The sequence below is a fragment of the Vicia villosa genome, linkage group LG7 (genome assembly GCF_029867415.1).
Source record: "Vicia villosa cultivar HV-30 ecotype Madison, WI linkage group LG7, Vvil1.0, whole genome shotgun sequence".
NCBI classification, from domain to species: Eukaryota; Viridiplantae; Streptophyta; class Magnoliopsida; order Fabales; family Fabaceae; genus Vicia; species Vicia villosa.
The window spans coordinates 40988310-41001860 of record NC_081186.1 but is presented as its reverse complement, the minus strand read 5'-3'; the positions used below and the strand labels follow the sequence as shown (position 1 = coordinate 41001860).

Below are 13551 nucleotides of genomic sequence, written 5' to 3'. Positions count from 1 at the left end.
TGAAGCCAAATCGATGGAAGTGTGACATGAAAGGGGGCTACGTTTCCACAAAAGCAAAATGCAAACCAATTGTGTCAAGTAAGTGTCTAATAAATTATTATTTAAATAAGTAAGTTGTACTACTTGATACCAAATTAAAAGTAATTTTAATAGAACATAAATCTCTGTATCCTCATTTAATATTCCTTATTAAGTTAGAATGTAGCATATATTTTTCCTGTCGTTTCCTGAAATTTTTAGGCAGAAGTAAAGTAGCTCTTTGTGAGGCTGTTTAAGTACATCATTATATTAGTGAGATACCATATATAAAAGATATAAAGTTTGGAAATTTGCTGTCTCATTGAAACAAATATATGCAGCACTCATTCATGAAATAGAACAACCAAATAATGCAGTGGAGTAATGATGTTAAATGATCAGACAGTAGAGTAATACTGAAACCATATGTTACATTGGATTCACAGTAGTATGATACCGTAACATTCATTATATTGATCGAACAGTAGTCGAATATAATCCTTACATAAAATGAGACTAATTAATAGCCAAATGTAATATTACAACAAAATATGTAGTTTCAAAATAGAATCCTTACATAAAATGACCCAAAAAAATAGGTAGTCGATTAATAATGTAATATTACATCAAAAAAGGTAGTTTCAAAATAGAATTCTTACATAAATGACCCTAATTAATAGCAGCCATGAAAACATTTTCAACTATTTTTCAATCTTCACTAATTTCCTAGTGATTCTGGTCGGTTTCTTAAGTTTAGTCGAAGACAAATCTCCTTCGCTGTGTGTTGCATGACCTGTAGATTCAATGGATGGATCGGGGCTCTGTCTTTTAGCCGTAGGTGTGACTGGTTCACCGTGCAATTTGGAAGTTATTTCAGGATCCTGCAGTTAAAAATAAGTGAGAATGAAGTAAATTGATGGCGGTAAATAAGTGGCATTTGTATAGGGCTCAAAACCACACCGTAACACTGTCGGAATCATCAACAGGAACGGCCTCATCAACACTCTCTTTGATATAAAAAATAAACCAATAAAAGAAATTCAGAAATAAAACTCGACATGTATTCAACTAAATTAGAAGACAATGTCAGACACAACGCAAGACAAATGTTACATGGTTCACAGGGGCGGAAAGCTGTTGTGTATTAACTGTAGTTGCATCCACCCATTCAGCTTTTAGTTAATCCACAATAGGTTTATCTTTCACTAACATGATGACTGAGCAATTAGACCAATCTGGTTGCCACTTGACTTTGAAGGCAAGCTCCTGATCCAGGAGCTTGTCAAGTGCCAGTGGAAAATCGAGGGGATCAAATATTCCAGCCTACATAAAAATGAAAATATACACCGTGAGTAATTATATGCAGTAATTATACACCCCTGTTGTACCAGTATGTTATTAAAATCATCAGTGATATTTTAGTTGGTACCTGAAACATGGTTTCGCGCATATGAGCAGCCGAGACTTCCAATAGGTCTTCACTCTCCTTGTCCCACAAAACAAACTTGCATTTTGTACCAACATGAAGAACACCCACCTCTATTCTATACCTAAGTTTGTAGCCTTAAAAATGTAAGTTCACAATTCACAGACAAAGATGGTGTGAAAATCAGTTGATATGATAAATTATTGGCGTTTATACCTGAAAATGGCAGTTTCAGTGTCATGTCCCTTGACACACTTGTAGGGAGGTTTATCACCAGTGACTTTGTTCGGGCATTCATGGCATGCCTGGTAGTACCAGCCATATTTTGAGGCAAAGATTTTTGTAATTGTGGCAACGGTAGCACAAAAAGTAGTCTGAGTTTACAAAACGAGGGTAAACAGAAAATCAAATATAATAACAGTTAGACTATATATGATAAAAAAAATGAAAGATTAGTACGTCTTTGAGTTTAACGATTTGCTCATGAGGAAGAAGAACAGCATTAGACAACAATTTTTGGGTAGGTGATTGGCGAGAACTGTATGAGTTTTGCGACCTTCCCTGAGACTGCTGGCTGCGAAGACCCGAGACAGCCACTATAGTATCCTGTGTAAGCCTGACGACGAAAATAACATTGTCAGAGTTAATTAAGAAGGATGATACAAAGTGCAGGATATTGTAATAAACCAAGTCAGGACATTTTAGCAAATTGTTTGATTGTTTCCGTGTCTTCATTAATAGCCACTTTGGTGACATTGTAAGTATTGGTAACAGATAGAGGATATTTGCCTGAAAATACAAAATAGGTTAATAACAATATGTATTTGAAAACCTAAAACACACTTTATGAACCGTAGGAACCAGTATGGGAGTAGTTTATACCAAAAGCTTCTTTGACTTTGGCATATTGAATCATAATCACAACAGGAATTGCAGTATCGACCTGCTGTTCAACGTAGTTGATAAACTGCACCGCGTACGCCTCCCATAACGTAACCGTTATAGTGTTGTTGCTACAGAAAAGAACATTTAAACTACGATATCAGTAAACATATAAGATATAAAGGGATACCATTAACATGTATGAAAGGTAACAAACAAACTTTAAACCTCAAGTCGCGAATGACAAAGTTGACCTGTTGCTTTTTACTTCCCACCTGGACCTGTGTGTACCCAATTTCATCAACCACTCCGATAACATTTGTACAGGTCATTGGGAAAACGTGCATCAGGTTAAACCAAATATGAGATGCAGAGTTCTACATAGAATATCAGATTATATGAAAACGTAAATAGAGTTTAACCTAAAAGTTGATCTTTATTCCATTTCCCAGTTAAAATATCAAGAAAAGGAGTGAGCCTGCAAGCCTTTTCCTGAATCTGATGGACATTTCTATCCCCAACTTTTGTCCCACCAGTAAATTTAAGGAGGTACTTGTGAGCAGAAGGTTTGAACAGCAGATCATTCAGCTGAACTTGGAAGTTTGCAATAGTGTAAGTATCATTAACAACAAACAGCGAATCAAAATTCTTCCTATAAACGGGAGGTACGATAACATGAATATCACTTCCCTAAAAAAAACAAAAGAAACAAAATCCATCAATATCAAATAAATCATAAGAATGCTGCCCACAGCAAGCGATTACAAACACAAATAATACACTTTTTACCACCTCCATGCAACCAAATATAAACCTATTAGAACAAAGCCACTATAACGGTTACACAAAACAAATGAGGAATCCAAAATATTGCAACTCACGAACAGTTTATATGAAAACAACAAAAAATATTGGGTTTTCGCAAAAATGTTGAAACTAACCTCAGAATCATAAACAACCATCTCAAAATGTTCTTTATTGTTAGAGATGACACTCCATTTGTGATGTATTTTAACAGCAACTTTCCAAAGTTCCTTTTCATCGTTAATATCAGAGATCTTTTCCAACGGTCGTGCCATTTTCTTGGCTCAAGGTAGGGTTCAAACAATGGCTACAGTTTGGGTCGCAGAAGAAGTTTTTCAATGGTTTTTAGGGTTTGGAAGGTAGAAGTTGAGAGAAAGGTGAGTGACAGAAGAGGAAGAGGGAGAAAGTATCGAAGTTTGCATCTGGGATTGTGATTAGAAAGCAACATTGGGAGTAAGGCAAACATGAAAAAGGGTACAGTTTGTGTTTAGAGGAGCAACTTTCCTCTCCCTGTTCGGTTATATCACAAACAATAGGACAAATAGTACATTAGTTGACCAATAGAGAGCTGCTTAAGAAAGTAATAGTTAGATGATAACCAAAGTCAGAATTTAGTCCCAAAAAGTAATATTTGGACTCATTTTAACCCTCAAAATAATAGGTGGCATTTTTTAACCAAAGGGCATGTTGGTCTTTGCCAGGTACTTGTATTTTCTTATTTTATAGATGATATAATATAATATGTTATATGTTGTTGCCAGTTAGGTTACGCGCGCCGTACATGATAGTGGTGGTCACGACATTGTCATTACTGTGAAGTGAAAGAAAGCTTTAAAAAATCTACACTGTATAGCATAGAAAGAATAAAGCTACTTCCTAAATTCCCAGGTTCATCAATGTTTTAATATTTTTATTAGTTGTATAAATTTTACTTTCTTTTTTATTATTATTATTATTATTTGTATAAGTTTTAATGTTTTTTATTGTTAATTTATTATAAGTTATATAATCTTTTAATATAAACTCTTTAATATATAAAAATTCATAAAAACATTTTTTTCATAATTTATTTGTGGAAATTTTAAAAAGTTATTTTTGAATTGCTAATTTATTAAATTATAATTTTATTTTTTAATTACTCATTATCTTTAATTTTTGTATTGGTTCAACTTTGATGTTCTCTATCTGATTCAAACTCAACATCGCAAATTTGATCAAGAACAACAGGAAATTTCAGGTTTTAATTTTTTTTCATTCTTTCAACATGTCTTCTAAATTCCTTCCTAAAATTAGAAAGTTTGAGTCTGGATACGAGAAGCGTAAGAAAAAGAAAAGACTTGATGAGTTAACTCAATCTCAATTGGGAGCTCTTGATAAATTCATAATAAAAGAATCAAAAAATTTAGTTGAAAATCAAAATGCTGATAATGTTGATGTAGAAATTCTTGAAAACGTGGTTACTACTGAAAATATAGAAGATAATGGTGATGTTAATGCTACTAAAAATAATAACTTAGACGTTGAAACGGTTGATGTTGATAATGTTAGTGACAATGGAAAAGATATATTTGATCCGAGAATTTGGGATTCTCTTGATTCCAAAAGTATTGATTTATTAGCTACGAAAGGTCCTAAAATAGATTTCTCTATTGTGAAGGGTCCTAAAGATAAATCATCTAGACGATTTACAGCTAATTTGTATACTAGAGTTTTATCAAATGGAGAGAAGTGTGATAGAGATTGGCTTGTTTACTCAAAAGAGCTTAATAGAGCATTTTGTTTTTGTTGTAAGGTTTTTAAAAAAGGGATTGGTAGAGGTCAATTAGCAAATGAGGATTTTAGTGATTGGGCACATGTTGGTGAAAGACTTAGAGAACATGAAATAGGTATGGAACATATTAAGAATATGACTACTTGGTATGAGTTGCGTCATAGAATGCAAAACTTTGAGACTATTGATAAAACATCTCAAAGGTTGATTAACAAAGAAAAGGATCATTGGAAAAGTGTTTTAAAAAGAATTATTTCAATGGTGAAATTTCTTGCTAAACATAATTTAGCCTTTCGTGGTTCTAATGAGAGATTGTACCAAAATAGCAATGGCAATTTTTTAGGCTTAATTGAAATGTTAGCTGAATTTGACCCAGTTATCCAAGAACAGATTAGACGTATTACAAATAATAATATTCATGTTCACTTTCTTGGACATAGCATCCAAAACGAGAAAATAATTTTGCTTGCTTCTGCAATTAAAAATGAAATCATTAGAAAAATCAAACAAGCAAAGTATTTTTCAGTGATACTTGATTGTACTCCAGATGTCAGTCACCATGAGCAAATGTCTTTGATAATACGATATGTGAATGTTTATTCAAATTCCGTAAGTGTTGAAGAATCTTTTTTAGGATTTATGAATGTGGATAAAACAACTGGCCAAGGACTTTTTGATGTTTTACAAAATAAATTGAAAAGGCTTGATCTTGACCTATTTGATGTGCGAGGACAAGGTTATGATAATGGGTCAAATATGAAAGGAAAACATCAAGGTGTAAAAATGAAATTTCTAGACATGAATCCAAGAGCCTTTTATACTCCATGTAGTTGTCATAGTCTTAATTTGACGTTGTGTGACATGGCTAACTCGTGTGTTAAAGCTAAAGACTTTTTTGGAGTTGTTCAACGCATTTATACTATTTTTTCTAATACCACTAAGAGATGGAAAATTTTAAAAGATAATGTCAAAGGGTTGACTCCAAAATCATTATAATCTACTCGATGGGAGAGTCATATAAATAGTGTCAAAGCTATAAAATCTCAAATGCCCGATTTTAGAGAAGCATTGCTTGAAGTGTCGGAAATGGATCTCGATTCTAAAATAAGAAGTGAAGCTAGATCCTTAGCCACAAATGAGCTTGGTGATTTTAAGTTTTTAATGAGTATAATTATTTGGTTTGAAATATTATACGAAATTAATTTGGTTAGCAAGCTTTTACAATCAAAGAACATGCTTATTGATGTTGCTATGGAAAAAATAAAAGGGCTGATTTCCTTTTTTGAGAGATATAGAGAAAGTGGTTTTGATAAGGCCTTAGATAATGCTAAAGAAATTGCTATGAAATGAATATTAATCCAGTATTTCCTCAAAGACGAATAATTAGAAGAAAAAGACAGTTTGATGAGAATTTGAATACTCCGTCAGTTAAGTTATCTGAAGAGGAATCTTTTAGGGTTAATTATTTTCTCTACCTTGATCAAGCCATTGTATCTCTTAAAAAGAGATTTGAGCAATACCAACAGTATGAAAGTATTTTCGGTTTCTTGTTTACTTCTCATAAGTTACAATCACTAGATGATGCAACCTTGGAGTCTTGTTGTAATCATTTTGAGCAGTCATTGAAACATAATGATCGGTTTGATATTGATGGGAAAGAGTTATGTGTGGAGTTAAAGTTATTAAGAAATATCTTGCCCGAAGAAATAATAGGGCCTATTGATATATTAAAATATTTAAAAGGCATGGATTATTTTCCTAATACAATTATTGCATATAGAATTTTACTGACCATTCCTGTAACAGTTGCTTCTGCCGAAAGAAGTTTTTCAAAATTAAAGTTGTTGAAGTCTTACTTGCGGTCTACCATATTACAAGAAAGACTTAATGGCTTAGCATTAATAGCAATTGAGAATGATATATTAGAGACAGTATAATACGAAGACTTGGTTGATGAATTTGCTTCAAAAAGTGTTCGAAGGGTAACTCTTTTTAAATAGATAGAATGTTGATCATAATATTAACTTGAAATTGTATTTTAATGTTATTGTTTACAATATAACTATTTTCAATGTTATTTATAAGGATGATTATTTTTTGATTTTGTTTGCAATTTAAATAGACAATACTTTTATTTAAATTATTTTTATATTTTTTTTATTAAAGGCCCGTATTTAAAACTAGAACAGGGCCTCCAAATTGTTTGAGACGGCCCTGTAGCTCAGGGCCTCAAAAATAATGGGGCCTCAATATTTGAGATTTGAGGTTATGGGCTTTGTATATTAAAGAAAAATATATTAATTATTATTTATTACTGAATGATTTCAAATTGAACATGTGATGTAGTGGACGTAGAAGCATTTTCGTGTATCAAATTCCTTTGTTTAAGTTGCTGTATAATGAAATCAGCTTGTTTAAAATTACAAATAAATCTATATATATCTAATAGTAAATTAGGATTTTTATAAGTTACTCAATCCTATAATAAATATAAATAAACTGACGTTTATTTTAATATTTTATTATAATTTTTAAAATACCACTGAAATTTAATGTTGTTTTAAAAAAATTACTTTTTAGATATATTTTTTAAAAAAATAATGTGATTTATAATATATTAAAATTATTAAAATTTTTAATGATAAATATTTAAATAGTTAGATGTTAAACTTATTTTTTTAATTTATAAAAAATAATTTAAATTAAATTTTAATATTATTTTTTAAAAAATTCTCATAAAATCATTAAATATTTTAAGGTATTTCATATGATTCAATTGTTTTAATTCAACAAAATTGGTTCTATAAAGGTTTCAAACGTGATCTCATTTTAAAACCACAAATTAACCTACATAGCAATTTAGAATTTTTTTTTTTTATAAATTATTTAAAATTATTTTTGCTTGTATGCATTTTTATATTTATATATAACTATTTCTTAATTATTAAAAATTAAACCTAAAAAAGAAAAATCAAAATTCAAAGTTAATTAGTTGCAGTTTTTTATTAGGGGTCTATTTTTGTTCTTTGCCCCGGGCCTTTAAAAAGTCAGGACCGGTCTGCTCCAAGTGCTAATGGTGGCTTGGCCTCATATCTAATGCGTCTCTTAATGTTTCTGCAAACTTAAAATTGGGTTGGGACTTCATGAATTACAATCGTCAGAGGGTTGCCTTTTTAAGATCAAGGATTTTGGAGAAATGGTTGCTGCATAAAACATTATATCTTCCCTTAAATTTGTACTGACATAAAACATCAATTTCAAACCATTATCTCTAACTCTATGTGGGTTGTTGGGACTGGCTCTAAGATCAATTTTTAAAAGTATGGTTGGTGTGTGATGGTGCTCTTTATGATCTATTCCATATTCCTCAACATCTCATTCTCAAGTTAAATGCCAAAGTGGAGGAAACCCACTACAAGAAATACCTTGTTTAGCCAGGGGTATTTATCAGAGATAAAGTCCTTTACTGAATTAATATGTTGCTTTGAATTAATCTCCTCTTAATGCAAAAAAAAATTATACTACTTTGCGAGGGACAACACCTAGCAAATAATACGGAGGAAATTTTGAATTTCAAAATTAAGCATTTGTCAAGGGCAACCCCTAGCAAATTTTTGCTTTGTCAAATCAGTCAAAGCCTTACTATGCTTCTCTGATGTGGTCATTATTACTTTGTCATTTGCGAGGGTTAGTGTCGCAGCGGAAAAATCGGAGAATAGGTTATTGATTGACTTAACTCGCAAATAAAGCAAGAGTCGCTACCGATCTTTATTGTTTCCAGAGGAATGAGAAAAAAGCGAATAAAATCCAAAGAAGTTTTAAAACAAAAACTAATAAAAAGAGATATCAAGGTACGGGGATTGGTTATGCAAGGGAAATGTATTAGCACCCCTCACATCTTTGGTACTCCACAAGAGCCTTTTTAAAAATCTGTGTTAGAATAAAAGAGTTGTATGCAAAATACTGATGGGATGAGAAAATAACTTTTTTTTGGTTTTTTATTTATCATCAGCAAGATGTCGCATCTTGTGCCTACATACCTCCTCAGTACAATGGAGAAGTTAGAGCATTTGTAGTTCTGCTCACAAAGAAAATATGGTAGTTTGTTTTTTGGTTGATTTTAAATGAAGAGACACTTTGTCATCTCAGAGAAGAAAACTCAACCACCAGTCATAAACATGAGAACAGATGGATCTTGCATCACGAGTGAAAGAAGGGTTCCAACTTGGATAGAGATCAACAAGTATACCACTAGCTTTCAAGTGGAAAAGAATCACACCATATCAATCAATATCATGAAGATAGGATAATTACATCTCAACTATGATGATTACTCATGCCTGATCTTTTAGGAAAAGATTTTTAAAAAGAAAAAAATCCAAATGGCAAAAGATTTGAATGAGATTTATTATCACTTGACAAAAGTCAAGGTTTATTGCTAAAAGGTTTGAGTTTGAAAACAAAGAAGATTTTAAAAAGGAGGGAGAAGATTTTGAAATTTTAAGAAGATGAGCAAGAGATGAAGGGACTATCCTAAAGCATAAAGTAAAAGCTAAGAACAAGAATAATCTAACCAACACTTCACATGAAGTTAACATAAGCATTTCTTTCCTTTTTATTAACCTCAAAGCATAATACTAGATGAATAAAAGCACTTGAGCAGATGAATAACAAATAATCATAAGATAACAATCTAGTTAAGCATGTATCAGATGAATCTTGAATTTGTCTCAGATGAACTTTCAAAGTTTTAAAATAATAGAACACAAGCACACAGACAAAACAACTAGACAAAACAACCCACAGATAATAGTTCCAAAGTCTCAGATACATTGGTATCAGATGAAGGCTCCAAGTCAAGGTTCTAATCCTAAGTCTAAAGGTCCAACTCCTTGAGCAAAGAGTAGTAGCTATGGTCCAAAGTCCACCATTAAGTTTTTTAGGGTTTTCTCTTTATTAGGTGTCTTTTAACAAAACAAGAATAAAATAAAGGCTCAAGTGAGTAAAGAGAAAATAAGTGCTCAAGTGAGCAAGATAAAAAGGGCATAAAAAAAATAAAATGCTATGGATGATAAATGGCATAAAGTAAAGAACGGAAAAGTAAAGTGCGGAATAATAAATTGCATTAAAGTAAAGTTAGTACAATGATATAGTTAATTGTTAGTGTTAGAATTAGTAATCTGATTCAGGACAAATTTAGCATTATGTTAAGCAATCGTAAGTGGACTTATATATATATAAGTTGCACCTATATGAGGCTGGTTAATAGCAATCTATGTGTTTAAGAACAAGTTAGAGAAATGATATAGAAAATCATTCTCCCAAAACTTACAACACATGTAAAAACAAACAAAATGATCAAGACAACGCCAAGGAGCTATGAGATCATTACATTAATCAAGACCATCTTAGTACTTAAGACAAACTTATCATCAACACAAAGTACTCAAAATAATCCCATGATCACCTTAAAGAAGATTTGAAATGATGAAAGTTCATCAATACCAATCCAACCCTAATTGAACAAGATGAATCCTCAAGTCCAATTGATCAAAAGACAAAATAAGAAGGGGATTGAGATGAAGAGGAAAAGGAGATGAATCAATCAAAACAAGTCAAGAAGAATTCTTTTAACCAACATGAGACTTTTATTTGATGATTCATTAGAAGAATGGTAAAAACATAACCTCCACACAATGAACTTCTCAAAGTTTGCACCCATAAGTTAAGAGAGAGAAAATGAAGAGAGAGGGATGGAAGCTCAAAATCAAATTAGATCAAGCAACAAATCAACATAAAAGCAATAAAATCATAAAAGGATTTTAAAATGATTTTTAAATAAAATAAGAGGAAAAATAAAATCAAACATCTAAACACCAAATAAATTAAAACCACAGATCACCATAGGCCAGGGACCATCATTGGACCATCTCCAAAAAATTTCAGAATTTTTGGATCAACAAAAACAATTTTAATGCATTTAAAACATAAGAGAAATGAGAAAAATTATTAACAATATCAAATGAAAAAATAAAAAATGGGGTTGGGCCTAACTCATCCCTACAAAACCGGTTTGTAGGGTGAGGATTGCCCTCACTTATAAACACATGTTCAAGCCATATATTGTCCTATGTGGAACTCTTAACACACCATCTCACGCTTAGGACTAGATAAATGGAGCATGAAAATAAATGGTGGGTGACCCGATAGCAGAAACCATAATAATAGGTGGCCCACCGGATCTTAAACCATACTCTGATACCATGTTGAAATACGAGAGACTAAGAGACATTCGAATAAACTGTGTGTTTTGAAAAACACTACGGAGACTTTATTATATATAGAGAGATTACAACTAATTACATGATATAGCCGATGTGGGACTATTTTATATACAAATATTCTTAAGACTATATTTACAAATATCAACATGTTGAAATACGAGAGACTAAGAGACATTTGAATAAACCATGTGTTTTGAAAAGTACTACAGAGACTTTATTATATATAGAGAGATTACAACTAATTACATGATATAGTCGATGTGGGACTATTTTATATATAAATATTCTTAACACTATATTTACAAATATCAACACTCCCCCTCAAGCTTGAGCATATAAGTCAAATGCACCAAACTTGCCACATATATAATTAGTTATAGGACTTCGTAGGGATTTTGTAAACACATCTGCTAATTGATCATTAGAGTTGACAAAGCTTGTGACAATGTTGCATGATTCAATCTTCTCCCTGACAAAGTGATAGTCTATCTCAATATGTTTTGTCCTCTCATGGAAGACTGGATTTGAAGCAATGTGCAATGCAGCTTGATTATCACAAACAAGTGTCATTGGTTTTGCTTCTTCAATTTGAAGTTCTTTGAGCAACTTTTTTAATCAAATGAGTTCACATGTTACCATTTCCATGGCCCTATACTCTGCCTTGGCACTTGATCTTGCAATTACATTTTGTTTCTTACTTTTCTAGGATATAAGGTTTCCTCCAACAAGTACACAATACCCACAAGTAGATCGTCTATCAATGGGTGACCCTGCCCAATCAGCATTAGAGTATCCAACTATATGAGTATGCCCTTTATCTTCATACACGAGGCCTTTTCCTGGAGCACATTTGATGTATCTCAGAATTTGAACAACAACATCCATGTGTTCTTGGCAAGGAGAATTTAAGAATTGGCTTACCACACTAACTGCAAAAGAAATGTCTGGACGAGTGACTATTAGTTATTCAATTTTCCAACCAATTTCTTATACCTTCCTGAGTCAGATAGAGGCTCTCCCTGATTGGGTAAGAGTTTGAAACTTGGATCCATAGGAGTATCAGCTGGTTTAGCGTTCAACAAACCTGTTTCTTCCAAAATATCCATAGCATATTTCCTCTTAGAAATCACCAAACCATCTTTAGATTGGGCTACCTCAATACCCAAGAAATAGCAAAGTTTACCAATATCTTTTGTCTGAAATTGATTCAAAAGATGTTGTTTCAACTGGAGTATTCCCTGCTGATCACTACCAGTTATGACAATATCATCTACATACACAATAAGATAAACACACCCTTGGGCTGAGTGACGATAAAAGATAGAATGGTCAGCTTCACTACGGACCATACCAAATTGTTGTACTATAGTGCTGAATCTGCCAAACCAAGCTCTCGGAGATTGCTTAAGGCCATAAAGAGACCTGTGTAACCTACAAAACATATTTGATAACTCCCCCTAAGCAACAAACCCAGGTGGTTGCTCCATATATACTTCCTCTTCAAGATCACCATATAAAAATGCATTTTCAATGTCAAGTTGATGAAGAGGCCAATGTCGAATGGCTAGAAGAAGTCTAACAGATGCCATCTTAGCTATAGGCGAGAAGGTATCACTATAATCCAACCCAAAAATCTGAATATATTTCCTAGGATTTTCTCTAAGGGATATATAAACGATTTATATATATACAGTTTATATTTGATAAGGTTTATATATTAAAGTAGTAAATAAAACCATAAAACTTACAGTTTGAAGAGGAGGCCCAGGACTGATGTGTGTATAAAGCCTTATTAAACAGTTGAATATTTTGATGAAAACAGCGGAGTATTTTATTGAAAAGAAAAGGTGTTGGGTCTTATAACTCAAGGAGAGGCCCAAAGAATCATTTACTGTGTGAACAAAAGGTGTTGGGTATTATACTTTAATAGAGGCCCAAGAATCTGAGATGAGAAATAAGGGATGGGACTTATACTCAAGGAGAAGCCCAAATGGTTTGAATAAAAATGGATAAGAAGTTTATTTGAAAACACATGAAAGTTTTAATTCAAGTTTTGAAAAAAGAAGAAGAGGAGTTTGAGACTTATAACTCAAAGAGAGGCCCAGTGGTCTGAGAGTAGTTTCACCGGGAATAATGCTCCTCTTAGTACCAGAGTGTTTTGAAAAAACATATGAAAATATTTACAGAAGAGAAGGTTTGGGACTTACAACTCCAGGAGAGGCCCAATGGTCTAAGAGTAGTTTCACCGGGAATAATGCTCCTCTTAGTACCAGAGATTAAAAGAGGGATGAGGAAAAAAAAGGAATGGGACTTATACTCATGGAGAAGCCCAATGAAATATCTACAGAGGATGGGGCTTATACTTA

General features: G+C 32.4%; 2 protein-coding genes across 2 annotated transcripts; one reads left to right on the top strand and one right to left on the bottom strand.

Annotated features, from left to right (window-relative positions):
* Nucleotides 1-1197: 1197 nt before the first annotated feature.
* Nucleotides 1198-3405, bottom strand: LOC131618919 (uncharacterized). Its single transcript, XM_058890069.1, has 10 exons — nucleotides 3268-3405; nucleotides 3107-3157; nucleotides 2813-3016; nucleotides 2555-2703; nucleotides 2327-2457; nucleotides 2143-2233; nucleotides 1904-2060; nucleotides 1661-1818; nucleotides 1448-1568; nucleotides 1198-1341 (listed from the first exon to the last, which is right to left on the bottom strand). The coding sequence occupies exons 1-10, from the start codon at nucleotides 3403-3405 to the stop codon at nucleotides 1198-1200; spliced, it is 1344 nt and encodes a 447-aa protein (XP_058746052.1).
* A 989-nt stretch (nucleotides 3406-4394) lies between these two features.
* On the top strand, nucleotides 4395-5897 carry LOC131618918 (uncharacterized). Its single transcript, XM_058890068.1, has one exon. The coding sequence runs from the start codon at nucleotides 4395-4397 to the stop codon at nucleotides 5895-5897; it is 1503 nt and encodes a 500-aa protein (XP_058746051.1).
* The last annotated feature ends 7654 nt before the right edge of the window (nucleotides 5898-13551 follow it).